We start from the raw sequence: 15,020 nt of genomic DNA, 5'->3' as shown, positions 1-15,020 counted from the left end.
CATAATTTAGAAGCCCGGGGGCAGTGCTGATACTATGTCAGGGTCGGAGTCTGGAGTCAGCCAGGTTTCTGTTAAGAAGACTGCATCTGGCGTATGCTCCTCCAGCAACAGGGCCACTTCCGTCCTGTGTTTGGGTAAGGGCCTACAGTTTAAGAGTAGCATGTTATAATCCTGCTTACCATCATGATGCTGGGAAGTGTTCAGCTTATATTTGCAAAGGGGACATACTGTGGGCAGCTCCAGAGCTTGAAATGAGTGCATGCAGCCTACTTTACCAATAGTCCTCATGCTAAGAAGGGACTCAGAGCTGTAGTACCTTCTCTGTGGAGGGAGCGATGCAGGGGAAGTGGCCCCGCCCCCAGCCGGCCGCGGACGGGCGTAGACAGGCTTGCCTTTGGCGCGCTGCCGGTGCGCCCGCTGCGCTGCCGGCGCGCCCGCTGCGCTGCTGGCGCGCCCGCTGCGCTTCCTGGGTGGAGGTATCATTTTATGGGAGCCCGGGTGGGAGGGGCCGAGCACTAGGCCGCTCGCCTGCTCCTCACCCAAGATGGTGAATTAAAAGCTGGACCCCGGCAGCGCCTGCTCGGCTGTGGTGGGGACAAACGGGGCAAGGTAAGAACAAGGTGGCCAAAACCTAGTAATCAGTGCAAAGGCCGTAGTAAGCTCAGTAAGTAATTAAAAACGAAGAAAGTGCAAAAAGAAAGATACAGGTGCAATTTTAAAATAGCGATCACTGATGCTTCCTCGCATACAATCCGTCCCGGCTTTCTGCCTCAGGACACTCACATTCGTTTACACACACTCTCAATCGGTGCTCGCGAGTTAGCTTGGTGTTTTTATGGGAGCGCGGGTGAGAGGGGCCGAGCACTAGACCGCTCGCCTGCTCCTCACCCAAGATGGTGAATTAAAAGCTGGACCCCGGCAGCACCTGCTCGGCTGTGGTGGGGACAAACGGGGCAAGGTAAGAACAAGGTGGTCAAAACCTAGTAATCAGTGCAATGGCCGTAGTAAGCTCAGTAAGTAATTAAAAACGAAGAAAGTGCAAAAAGAAAGATACAGGTGCAATTTTAAAATAGCGATCACTGATGCTTCCTCGCACACAATCCGACACGGCTTTCCGCCTCAGGACACTCACATTCGCGTACACACACTCTCAAGAATGTTTGCGATCTGTTCTTTAAGAACAAACTAAACCACTTTAGGACAGTATCCTCTAGGCCCATCCTTTATTTCAAGCATTCCAGTAATTTGGCATGGTTTACAGCGTCGAATGCCGGTGACAGGTCGAGCAGGATTAGGAGACAGGTTTCGTTGGGGTCAAGGGCAAGTAGAGTGACATCCACAATGTGCAGAATTGCTGTTCCATGCTGTGGTTTGGTCTAAATCCTGATTGGAAGTCATTCATCAGTTTGAATTCAGCGATTTGTTGGCTCAGTTGTTGATGTACACATTTTTGCAAGACTTTGGCTAGCATGGGAATATTTGTTACTGGTCTAAAATTGTTGAGGTCTGAGGGATTATCTGTTGTTTCTTTTAAAGATTGGAGTAACTTACCTTGTTTTAGGCTGTCCGGTAATGAGCCGGGCGATAGCAAAGCGTTGATAATCTTTGTCCATTAGGGGGATGAGAAGATGGTTTATTGTAGACAAACAATTTGCAGGTAGAGGATCATTGAAGTGATTGTTTGGTTTTATTGTTGAGATAATCTTTGCAATATATATGTCAACGTAGGGCTTGAATTCTGACCATAACACATTATTTTTAGGCATTTTCCAGAGCTGGTTGATGTTGAGGCTTAGGTGGGGTGCTCTTTTCGATCAAGTGTCACTCAGCTGCCTTTTAGAGCTCCACCACCATGGATTTGGCTTTGGCTGTGAAGAAGGAGAAGAATTCTTCTCTGCTTATGTTCAATTTTGTAGCTGTTGGTGCAGATTTGGCCGTTTTGTTGGATTGATCTTTTAGCAGTTCGAAGAGTTTCCTCTGTCTGTTTTTCGCATTATCCAGTTCTTTTCTAAAGAAGTCTTTTTTGAATTAAGTATGCTTTTATAGTTGGCCTTTCTGGCTTGTCTTAGTTGGATTAAATGGGGTGAAGAAGGGTGTTGTCTCCATTTCTGCTCTGTGAGTCTGAGTGATCATCTTTCTTCATTGAGAGATCCGTTAAACCAATGATTTTTATCTTTGTTAGGGATACTTTTGAGTTTAAAAGCGGCTATGTCCTCTATTATGCTCGTCATCGTATTATTGTAGTGCTCCGTTAGGTCACTGACTTCTACCAGTTTATTAGGAGGTTACAGTTCTCCCTGTTGAGCCCTTGTTGTCACAAACCCATTTTCTGGGTTTTATTGATTGTGAGGAGATTTTAGTTTTTATTTGGGGTATTTGGAAGGTAATGATGTGATGATCCGACCAGTCGCAGGGGGTGATCTCGATCTTATCAATAGCTTTTTCTTTCGAGATGATCCTGTCTAAGGTAGAGCCTTTAGAATGGGTTGGAAGATGGCATTCCTGAACCAGCGATTGCTCTTCCAGGAAGGCTTTGAGCAGATTGATCTGATTGTCAGTATGATCCTACCAGTGAAAATTGAAGTCTCGTAGGAAAATATCATTTGAATGGGGAGAAGAGTTTGTTGTTATCATTTCAATCAGCTGGTCTATGCTATCTATGTATGTTGTGATCAAAACCCAAACATCTTTGCAATGTGTAGTGGTGGTCATGGGGTTGTTTCATTTTAAGTCTCCATAGCAAGATCATTGTTTGGCACTCTGACTTTTTGCAGGAGATGTTTTCTTCTACATGAACCAGGTTTCTACTATGTTAAACTCAATAAAGAACATTTCACTATAGTTTAGAAAAGCACACAGGTTTTATTGCATATCAATCTCATGTATAAATTCATTGTAGCACTGGAAAGATTACATTTGGTATACATTCCTATTCTACAGCATTAACCTCAAAATCAGGGTTCTTATTCATTATTTTTAAGGAATTTTCTACACAAATACATTTTTTCTTTATCACAAGCATCAAAATGAATTTGCAAGATCGCATTTTATTGAATTATTTTCTACACATATTTTGTATTTTCTTTATTCTCCCATGAGTGATTCCATATTAATTAACAACTGCCTTCTCTGTTTCCTTAGCAGTTCAAGACGTCTCATCTTGGACATAGAACCTAATCACATATACAGTAAGTGCATCTACAGATTTTTTTTGTGTTTTTATAAACATTTTCACAAATAGACACAATAATGACCGCTAAACACGCGTCATGCACAGTTTACTTATAAACATAACAGAAGCAATATACAGTCCAGAGTGAAATGAGACACCAGCACCGTCCTCTTTCTAAAAGTTTTGTTTCCAATATTTTGTTTTTGAAAACCAGACATTTACACTTGATATCTCTGAAACACTATAGAAGCCTAACAGGGAAGATCTAGAAGAGAACAAAATTGATTCTTGCTCTGAACTCATGGAAATAAAAAACATAACAGAATGAAGAAGTTCATGATCTCATAAACACAATATATATAAATATATGCCTATATGGACACTCATATAGACATATTCAAATTACATAGTTTGCAAATTGTAAGAGCTATCAGGCAAAACATGTCCCAAAATGAAATTAATTGACAGATAGTAGGGGAAGCTTCTTTCAATTGATTGTTCAGAAGTGAAATGAGTTTTAGAAAGTTAAGCTGCTATGTCCAAAAGTGGTAACAATTTTACTCAGACAGAAACAAACCTTTTTTGAATAAAAGAATAAGATACTATCACAGTATAGATGGCTACAATGGAGAAACAGGTTGAGGGCTATGTGACAAAGCTTCTATCAGTCAAAAATTGCTGACATGGTAGTGATCAACAGTAATGTACTTAATATAAATTCCAAACAAGATTTCTCTCAAACTATACCAAGAATGCCTCTCTTTGCCTATGTTCTCCTTGACCCTGTATTGTTCAAATTGAACACAGCTCAAATGATGTTTTGGTACACATTTGTGGTGTGAGATGTAAATATCTGATATGTTAGGTATTTTACAAGTGCATTTCAGTGCATTATCATAACATGAAACTAAGGAACGGTTTATTGGTGGTTGCCCTTCTAAGTGCTTACTTTGTAGATAGGGCTTGGGAGGATTTTCGAGTCAAAATAATTATTCAAAATGATCTGTGAGCTATTGTGAATGCAAACTCATATAAGAACCTGACACCCAATGTGGTATATATAAACATTGATTATGCATAAATAAGAAAAAATACTTGGAATGATAATGTAAGAAAAGTGGCATGAGTTGAAGGTTTTGTACACACTGTGAAAAATCTGGAATAGCATCTGCGCCAGTTTATTATGAAGCCCTCCCTATTGATTGTGTTTTTGTGAGATCCAGTAGTTAAGTGGCATCAATTCAAAACTATTTTCAAATACTAACAACCTGATCCCAGAGACTAACACGTTTGAAGGCCTGTACTTGAGATGTTTCTTGTAACATTTTAGTGGAAGAAGTAATCATTTGGATGAACTGAATCAAATCCTCTGTTATTCACCACTCAAAAAGTGTGTAATATAGTAGAAAAAACATACACTAGCAGTTATAGGACCAGTTTACGTTCAACAGAGCGTGGTAACCTAATCTAACCCAATCTTAATTTATCCTTACTTACAGTGGAACGCTTTAGTCACCCAGAAGAAAGGATCAAATGTGGTAAGTAAAGATAATGACATTGTTCTAGTAATAGTGAAAAAGTGAAGAAATTATCACTTTTATATTAATTTGTAAGTATGCGATTCAAAATAGTGCAACAATTACTGATGAATGTACTAATTTCTTTATGAAAGCAACTCTACTCAGTGAGCTATTGTGTGTATTTATGTGGAAAGACTGAATTGCTAGCATATGTAAGGTTCAATCAATTTTGAGTTTGGGAATATTATGGTTTTAGGGATACTGTTAAATGGAAGGAGAAGTTCTCTTTCTATCTAAAGTAGCTAGGAGAACCATCTTAATTTGGCTTTTGGTAGCTTTAAAGAACATTTGTTCTGCATGGTGTTTTAATTCTTAGACTTTTGGAGATGGACTATGATCTACAAACCAAGCAGTTCTAAAAAAAACAGTAGTTCCCTTACATTTCCCATGTTACCTTATTTCTATTTGCCAATTCTCGATTATATGCACAGTGCCACCTTTTAGATTTCTTAACTTGTAGTTTTACATTTGACTACTTGTGTACTTCTGTGACAAATGCCTTATCTATGACAGTAAACCATGGTAGATTTAGCTTGCAAACAAACTTAGGGGCTCATTAAGAACCTAGCGGTCAGACTGCCATGCCAGAGTGTCAGCGGTCAGGAGACCACCGTCAAGCCGGCAGCATCCTGACAGCCGTATTACTCGACCACCGCAACTGCGGCATTCTGTCAGCGGCAGCAGGTTCATTATGTGAGTCTTAAGGTGATGCCGCCGTGGTGCAGCGCCTGCACTGTCATGCGCGCTCTGTTACCATGCACCATGTCATGCATGCTACACAGTGCACGCACGATAGTGCATGCAGAGGGGGCAAAACATGTGGCCCGTGCATGACCCCCCCCTAGGTAAAATCCCCCGGGGGATCCATTTTTGGGCCTTCTTTGTGTTTACGACAACCTTTTTATGGCTGTGTTTCTACCATGAAAAGGTTGTCAGAAAGGCAACTTGTAATCCTGATGGCATTGCTTGTCTCAGCACAGTCGACATACCCAGCATCTTTGAAGACTGCTGAAGAATCCATGATCCCGTCTGTGTAGGAGGTGTTGAGGGAGGCCGACTGCCCAACTTCTTATCGAGCGGTCTGACCGCCAGGGTCGTAATTAACGACAAGTGTTTTTCTTGTCCATCTCAGTATTATATAATGATTAATTTGGTTGTTAGGAATTCTAGTTTACTTTACCTAAGTGCAGTTAAAGATTGAATCTTCTCATATGTGGGTTGCCCACTTTTAGAGAGTAAAGTATAAATCACAAGATTATATGAAATATATTTAATGATTTAAATTAAAGAATAAAATAAATTGATATCTGTGGGTCCATTTTGCCGCCCAATAAATTAAGACTGTATTTTCTCATGATAAAATGTTGGTGACACTGGCCATAAGGCATCAAACAATTCTCAAATCTGTAATGCAAAAAAACTCATTGTCCAAAATATCTGCATCATGCAAAAATAGTATGGCAGAATGTGCTGAAGACTAATACTTTGATTCCAATTATTAGGCTTCACATGGAGTTGCTTCCTGTGGTGAGGCCTGCCCTTTGCTCAAAGGATGGGTCCTTTCCTTACACTGAATACAGAATATGAAATACATTTGAGGTTTATCCATGAGATCTTCTGCCAGTGCCTGGAGTGTAAGAGTAATGGGATGCATGGGGGAGATTGGTGAAATTAAGTAAGAGAAGCACAGTCCACTTATTTTCTGGTGATTGAAAACACACTATAAGTGTATGAATGGAATGAGTTGAATGATATGGTCTACTGTTTAAATATACATCATGAAAAAGTAGTAGTGCTCTGTGTTCTATTCTTCCAAATTCCAATACCTTCTGAATTTGCCAAATGAATCACAACTTGTGTGCATTTAACAATTCATAACCTGTGCTTGTTCTATCTTCAGTCAAATATTGTAATAGACAAAATAGAAATATCAGAAGCACAGTGCAACAGAGTGGAAGATAAAGGGCTACTATTGGGCCCAACTTCCTCTTAAGAATATGCAATTAATTGCAAACTCTGTCTTTTGTTTTACCTTATAAATTGTCAAATACCACAACCATGCACAACTACAGAAAGAGCTTTAAGTTGGGGGCTTATGTACCAGAGCACACAGGATTCATGACAAAGACCAGAACATTTAGGTCTAAAACAAGAGGAGTAGTATTAGTTGGCCAGCATACTTATTTTAAAATAAAAAGGGAAATGTATGTATAAAGGAATGTAAGCCATCACAGTTCTGAAAAGCAACTTTTTCATTTGAATTTATAATGATTATGTATAAATGCAATCTCTCCTTGCAATTATTAATATTATTCGAAATTATATCTTCTTATATCGATAAGCATTTTGGAGACAGAAGCATCAATATGATGCACTTCTGTGGTTGATGGATCAACGGAAAACAGAATACACACAGGCGGCTAGGAATTTGTCTTTGCAGTACCTAGCCAAAGACTTCAACTATAAACTATGGTTGAAATTATGCAACACTTCAAAGAATCTGCATGAGAAATAGATTGAAACTGGATGTCCGACATACTCATTTGCAAATATGTGAGGAAAAGTATGTATCATGAAGGTATATTCTGCAAAGTTTGAGTACAATTTCTCTTTTTTACTATATAACGCTTATTTATGAATCCTGTGTTCATATTCTGGATTGTACAATACTGCACCTTATGCAAAATAGTTATTTTCAGAATTTTGGAAAAAACTGACAAATATATAGTTAGGAATGCATATATGGTACTATAGCTTTCTTTAAGAATACAGCATCACTAGACAACCAATGAAATGTTATTGTAGTATTGTATTAGTCCCCTAAAAGTCAAATATATGTGTGCTAAACTAAACATAGAATGATGCTGTATTTGCGTGTGCCAGTCACAGAAGATGTTAATCACTATTCTCCAGTCTTACCCTCCCAACCTTGATATGTTGTACTTCTTTATCCACTAAATATAGATCACATGCTTTGACTTCTGTTCCACTGCCTGACAAATCATAAATGCTGTTGTTTTTCTGGTTTTCTGGTATGGCTTTATTCATGTGCCTTGAATATTTGAGGTGGTAGGGTGTGAAGGAGGATTAAATGGGTTGATGAATTGGAAGTGACTTTTGCCACTTCAATAAACGTTCAAGATAGAGTTGTCTATTTTTAAGAAATACATCTAGGAAAATCTATAGAAATGAAAATCGGACTATGACCTGCAACAAGCGGGCCTTGTTATTTCCTAAAATGGAAAAGAAGCCACTAATGTTTTTTAGTCCACTAAGTGTACAGCGGGCAACCATGTGTAATGATCGAAAAAAGGGTGTAATTGTAAAGAATAGGAAAGAAAAAGTGATCCTAAATTCTAAAGGTCCTTTTCTGCATTTGGTGAGATGCTTTCTCCACTTTTCATCCTAGAGATATAGATAACTGCTTAATTTATCCCAGCCAGATATTATGCACCACAGGGTTATCTCTTTATCAGCAAGTAGTATGATTCGTATACTGTTTTAGATCACTAGACCATACAACATCAAAAAATCTGCAGAACGTCATTCTTGGCAAAACGCTTGTGTTCACTTGAATCAACTTAATAGAATTTGACCAGCAAATTCTTAACTTGATAGTTAATGTGTGTGTATAGTTTACCCATGGTAAAGCAAAAATGTTGTTTACTATTTAATGCCACTAGCAAGTGAAAACCTCTTGAAAGTGAGGGACACAACCTAATGGACAAACAAGCTACTTTCCTCCAATCATTCCAGTCCCCAAAGTCAGAGACGCTTAAAAGGTGTCACACTACTGTTTAATCAGATCTGCATTCAGAATACCTACAGTAATACATTGCAAGCTCTTCTAGTGCCCACCACTCTAATTCCACATGCCAACACGCCATTTGGGGCAAATGATAAATAATCTGTTGTATGTTTTTCCAAATCATTGGGATATGTAGATATGTTCAACCACTCATGGTTTAGTAAGATTTCACCTTCTATGAAGTGATATCTTCTTAACAGTCTCCTTTACCAAAGACTGCAGAATTTTCTAATGTTGAGAAAAATTCAGAATTTGCCATTACCATTCCTGTGCAGCTCTAATTTAGGTACTTATATTAAGTAGGACTTTCCATGTATCAATGCGTAAGTAGTGACATTTATGCCTATTTGCAACTAGAGTATATTGTTGTAGTTAACATGACTGGTGCACTGGATCTCTGGCATATATTCATATGAACTAGTTCACAGTTGCTTCTGTTCTTCATTACATGTTTTTCTTTCATGTGTGAGTTCTAAAGGACAACTTGGGAGATATTTAAATGACTGATAGGGTTTCCTTAAAGAATTCACAAAAGACAAATAAATACATGATTTTCCTACAAGCAAACGCCATTACAAATCAACTGAACAAAACGCATGATTGTCTGGAAAACTGGTAGCAAGAACAGCAGGATTAGTTGGGGTTATTTGGCACATAAAGTTGTCCTACTCCCTGGTTATCATACAACACATAACCTTATTACACAATTTTGGTCCGTCACTAGATACTTATATTAACATCATTTCTTCACAATAATATCTAATGCAAAAATACTATTATAGAAGAAATAAAATAAGAAAAGAATAAAAAATTACAAGTTATGTACAGATTAAGGTATATTCCATCAAGGGAAAAAACAAATCATGGATTCACTATGAAACTGGCCTCTATGGTAATAATTTAGAATCCCAAGGATGGTGGGAAGTATATTAATGTCATAGAAAAGCAAAGAAGTGCCTAGTTGAGGAATGTTTAGTCTTCCGTAAAGAGATGGGGTTAATTTTGTTGCTGGACATTGTTTTGCCACATTTCAGGTAGAGCATGTGCAAAGGTTTTGGACATAAATTCAGTGTTGTCCGGAGACCTGTAGCAGGGCCTCTGTGAGGAATTGGAAGTGCCACTGGGAACAGGAAAAGTTTTGCTTCTGTAAAGGACAGTCTATATTGTGGATTCCAAACTCCTTTCATTTCCTCTGACTAAAAGTCACTTTGTGGCAGGCACACATTTAATTTTATTCTGGGGCAGTTCTAATGCAATCATAAAATGTTGGAACACTGCTTGCACCTTTAATTCCACAGAATACTTCAAGGATCCTTTAAAAGTGGGAAGGAAAAGTGAGCTTGTAATAGTGAACAGATTTCCAAGTAAACCATTTTCTATTTGCAATATTCAATTTAAGATCATAGGAATTCTATTCATCATACAGTACAAACAGTAAGATAAAATGCCATCTTGATACAGTGATATATCTGGAATCTAGTTCATTCCGGTGGCAACCATCAGCCCTTTTATATTCAAAGTATTCTAAGCGAATGCAACAGTAATTTGTTGGCATCTTTCTTTTAGAAAATGTTTTCTCCCAAATGCTTGAAGTTGTTCCGCAGTGAAAAGATTTTTTTTGTTCAAAGTCAAACAACTTGTAAATTTCATATTTCTAATATATTTGGCTAGCTACAGTTCCTCTGGCCCACAACCCTTTGACAGTGATCTGTATTTGTTTTATTAAATGTATGTGCCAAGAATGAGTAAACCTGGGTTTTCATCGCTGATTGCCAACTTTGGAAGAATGCAAAATGCCCAATTACTGGGTAATGGTGGATTCAATTGGTGTCTTTTGGTATTCTTCCACATGGTGATTCTTAAGGACTGCTTCACAGAGTTTCTATTTGGCAGACTTTTCCGACTGTCAAATTAATTGCAATGTAGATGGAGAGATTGGTCCTGAAGAAGATTCAGCAGTTGCAAGCAAATCATGAAAGTATTTCATCTCAAGTTCAAAAGCCACATTGACTTCTTCCAACTCATGTTCTGCTTGCTTTAGCTTCTTGCAGGATTTTTGCAGGAATCAGCCCTCTCATTTGGACTCTGGCTCCATGCTGTCTTGACCCTTTCAAAGGTGGTGGATGGGGTTAAAAGACCCCGGCTCAGAGGCTGCGCCTGTCATGTTCAGCCAAGCGTCCAGAGAACTCTGGGAGGAAGTGTGAAGAGATGCATTTTCAGAAAGAGACAGCATCATTGCATAAGCCTGCAAGGGGGAGGAGAAATGTATATATAAACAACTGAATATTAAAACTACCAATTGAATTAGAGTAATGCAATCAATAATATGCATGCCAATTTTCTAGATTACATTTTAAGTTTATTCGCCTGTTGTTGTTAGCACAGAATTTTATGTCAGACCCACACTATTGTATCTTATATTTTTAGACTTGCCAACTGTCTGTTTTTATGTCTCTTGGTTTTTATCTGGAGTGGTTCATTCATATGAATGAGATGTTGTGCCTTTACTCATTCGGGGGGGACAGTTTCCTGATAGTACTACTTTAGTATTTTTTAAGTACTTTTATGATTGGTTTTAGTCAAATCTAATAAAGACTATTGATTAATTGAAGCATGTTAAAGACTATCATGTCATTAGTGAGAGCATCAAATAAACATAACGTAGAAGAATTGATGTATATTGACCTTTTGTGACCCAACAAACAGACAGTGCCTTGGACAACAAATTGTTGGGATCATTGACATTCTAAGTTTGAGATGGGTGTAGATGACAAAGTGGCATACCGATTTGCACCTTTTTCCAGATTACTCCTTTCAAGAGCAGAGGACCCCTACACACACAGGTTCTTTGTTCTGATCTACTAATCTATGTTTATAATGTTCAATGAAGCTGTATCTAATTTATGCAAATTACAGAGTTGGTGACAACATTATTACTCATATTGCACAGTTAGCAACGCATTGCCCTTTGGTCTATAACATAAATGCCATGAAATGCACACTATCAATTCTAATATAGCTAGTGATCTCCATTTCTTTCTACAAGGGCACGATGATTATCAAGCTAAGACATGCACTGATCTGTTTTACACACCGAAGTTAATTTGACAACCTAAATCAGTCCTGTGTTCAATGTCCCTTTACTTAATTTGACTCTTTGAAATTCTTTGATCATCTTTCCACCTACAGCATATTTTGTCAACATTTCCAGAAGATACTTTGCATAATAGTCTACTTTTTAGAACCATGCACTGTCTTCAAACAGTAACCAGTTTTGGGAGAGTTGGTAAAAGAAATACCAAAGGCATGCTGAAAGAAAACACAATCTAGCCACAATTAGGGCAAATATCCAACATAAAAGTTAACAATCATTGTTTTGTACAAGATGATATAGAAAAGGCCGAAAATAAAAATTAGATATGGGAACTTTTTAGATTCCTGGGGGTGTGGATTTAATTTTCAGGTATTAAGACATGTGCTATTAATGATATGTGGGTTTTTCTGTAACTTGTCAGGAGCTTACCAAGGGAATAATTATTAATTTTATATGCAGGCAACAGAGGTTAAATCTCTGTGTGTGGCTAACCTGTGTCATGCATTATGTCAGTCTTCAGTGCTAAAAGCACTTACACTCTAATTATTATGTATTATATCCAACATGCGTCCAAACTGCACAAAGGTTTTGCCTTTGGGACAGAAACTAATGAAGATTATTTGTCTACACAACCTATGTTGAACTATATTATTTTCTAAGACAAATGGCAGCCTTTACAGTACAGTACTAAACGGTGCAGTACCAGCTCATCAAAAAAGGAAATAGTCTACTTGTTTTTTATATCTAGTGTTAATTTATTTCTTTAAGTTTTCACTTTTGTATATAAACACCATGGAGACATCTTTATTCAGACTAGTTTGCTCGGCGAAGGCATTTCAGCTTCGTAAAGCCTTCCTCAGCGCCCACAGTCATTAGCAGTTTATTTAAATATCCTGCCCCTTGCTGTTACGCTGTGTTCTGCTCCGCCCCCAAGACTGAGTCCCTGCTCACCAGCTGCAGATTGCGTGGTGTGAGCAATCTGCAACCCCCAGAGTTCACCATTTCGTCCAGGTAAGTGATGCGGGGGGGGGTGGTGGAAAAAATATGCAGAGTTCAGGGCACCACGCTGAAATCAAGTCCAATCTGCCGTGTGCTGTCAGAATTCTTGAGCCCCCGTGGGTCCCCAAACCGCACAACCACAAAACCACAGGAAATATTCCGGCGGGGATAAACATGAAGTCAAGAGCACCCAGCGTAGAATATATGATGCCACTTTTTTTGTGGCAAATATTTTCAAGGGATAAGATGCATTCACCTTTCTTGGTTCACAGCCATAGTAGTTAAAATGTCCCTGTTATGGTATCACTTATTTGATATATTCAGAATTGGAGGTTTTTTCAAGCTTACTGTTTATACGCAGTGGCACATTTGCATTTATTCAGTATAAAATATCAATATTAAACCCACTATTTAAATGTACCATAGTTGTAAAAGGAAATATTAATTTGAAAACAGTGCCTGTGGAGTAAAGGGAAATAATGCCTCAATGGCATAGGTAAAAGTGAGGGCAGTTTTGCAAGGAATGAACACTGTTCATGCTTTGAACTAATTTTTTTTGAGAATGTACTCCAACTCAATGTCCACCATCTTAATTACATGGATAGTCACACAGTTGTATGCATCTTTCTGTTAACTGCCTGTAGTTCAAGGGTGAGGCTGCTATTGTTGTGTTCATTCCAAAACCTGGCCACCTATTCGGAATATGATCATACTGGCATCAGATTCCAACTTTCTTCTTGACTCTAAGCAGTTTGCCTTTTATGGAGGTAGATTCATCAAAGTATATTATGGCCTGTACTAGAAGATGCTACAAGAGGAATGGAGTTGCCATACAGCGCACATGTTGTGTGGGTACTATTGTAAGAATATGCAAAGCACACACTTGTGTTGTCAGACTGCAGTTACCTGAAAATGTCTTAGACAGAGTATTGGACTCCACTTCTACTGCCAGTGATAGCATCCTTAGACTGCGAGCCTTCATGCTATGCATCCTCTTGCAGCACCACGCAGAACAATATGTGTTCAGCAGAAGCTGCTGCACAGTGTAGGTCTTTGGATCAGCATTAACCTTACTATCACTGGCTGCTTCTCAAGTTACCATTATTGTAATGCATAGATAGACGCACTTCCTACCCACACACCGTGCTATTAATAAGCAATGATAGGCAAGGATTTTGTGGCCTTACTAAATTTAGGTAAAATGTGCCAGGTTCTAATGCACCTCTCTCCAAATATACCAAAGATGGGCAGAGAGGAATATCAGGGAGGGGCGATACCATCTACTTTTTGAGTAGCTTTACCTTTAAAAGTGAGTACCAAAAGGGGTACAAGTGAAAGTGCACTATTGCATCACATTTATGTATGCAGAATTGTACACATGTAGAATTTTATAGAAGCAGAAATATACAATGGAGCCCTCAAAGACTACGTACAACCTGTGTTGAAATCCAGTATTATTGTAATTCTTGTAGAATTCCAACAAACCAGAAATGTACTTTAAACTTACGAGTAACTCTACACACTATTGTTCCAATCTTTTTTTCAAGTTTTGTAAACTGGTCACTGGGGCCCTTACAGCAAATATGCAAAAAATCTTGATTTGAATGTAAACAGAAGTTTGCGGTTGGAGTGAGAATAGACATTTTGCACTGAATACCTTCATTCTGAGATTTTCTGTGGACATATTTACCCAGTGAAAAGCCAGTAGAATTTGTTCCGGTATAAGAGCTTGGAATGTGGAAAAATCTGCAGGAATCAGTGCAAGCTCATTACATAGGGCAAGACTTGTAAGAGTGTTTAATACCACATCTGATTGTTGTGGTGACTGCAGAATCTCAAAGAATAAACCTCATTTGATATTTCTGAATAAAAGTTATATTCAGACAATATAGATAGCTATGTATGCAGATGTGCTTGAGATATATTGAGCCTAATTCCCTAAGAAGTGGTACAGTACTGCCAGGTGGATACCAGTCTCTTTCCACTGCATTTATGCCATATACTAAGGTGGGGTGGTGGGGATCTGTGATGGGTGATGTATTCCATCAGTGGATAATTCCAAAACTTCCCTGCACACCGTTCACTTGTAATGAAAGACTGCAGGGACGGATTGACTTAAACAAGTATGTTCCCCATACAAATGAGTTTGTGCTCCTCCCTCATCCTGTACAGTAAAGCACAAATCAAACCATGATCACTGCACTCATAAAACATGAATGTATAGCACAGCTCATTGTTCGATTCTTCAAAACAATTTGATCTACAATCGAACTTTTTTATTGATCAGTCTGAATTTCAAATTCATTAAGTTGTAATAATTAAAAGAGTGCACTCTTGCCTCAATGCATTTTGGGCAGTTTCCTTTTG

The 15,020-nt window shown here is 38.4% G+C and overlaps 1 protein-coding gene across 1 annotated transcript in view; it reads right to left on the bottom strand.

Moving 5' to 3' along the window:
- Nucleotides 1–2,842: 2,842 nt before the first annotated feature.
- Nucleotides 2,843–15,020, bottom strand: part of LOC147710814 (histone-lysine N-methyltransferase PRDM16-like) — a 101,392-nt gene continuing 89,214 nt past the window's right edge. Inside the window, exon 14 of the mRNA XM_086921557.1 lies at nt 2,843–10,805. Within this exon, the coding sequence (XP_086777683.1) occupies nt 10,671–10,805 (135 nt within the window). The 3' untranslated portion in view covers nt 2,843–10,670. The remainder of the gene's footprint in view (nt 10,806–15,020) is intronic.

This window comes from Lissotriton vulgaris, chromosome 5 (genome assembly GCF_964263255.1).
Source record: "Lissotriton vulgaris chromosome 5, aLisVul1.2, whole genome shotgun sequence".
Classification (NCBI taxonomy): Eukaryota; Metazoa; Chordata; class Amphibia; order Caudata; family Salamandridae; genus Lissotriton; species Lissotriton vulgaris.
Note: the sequence above shows the minus strand (reverse complement) of the source record. Positions and strands in the feature narration are given on the sequence as shown.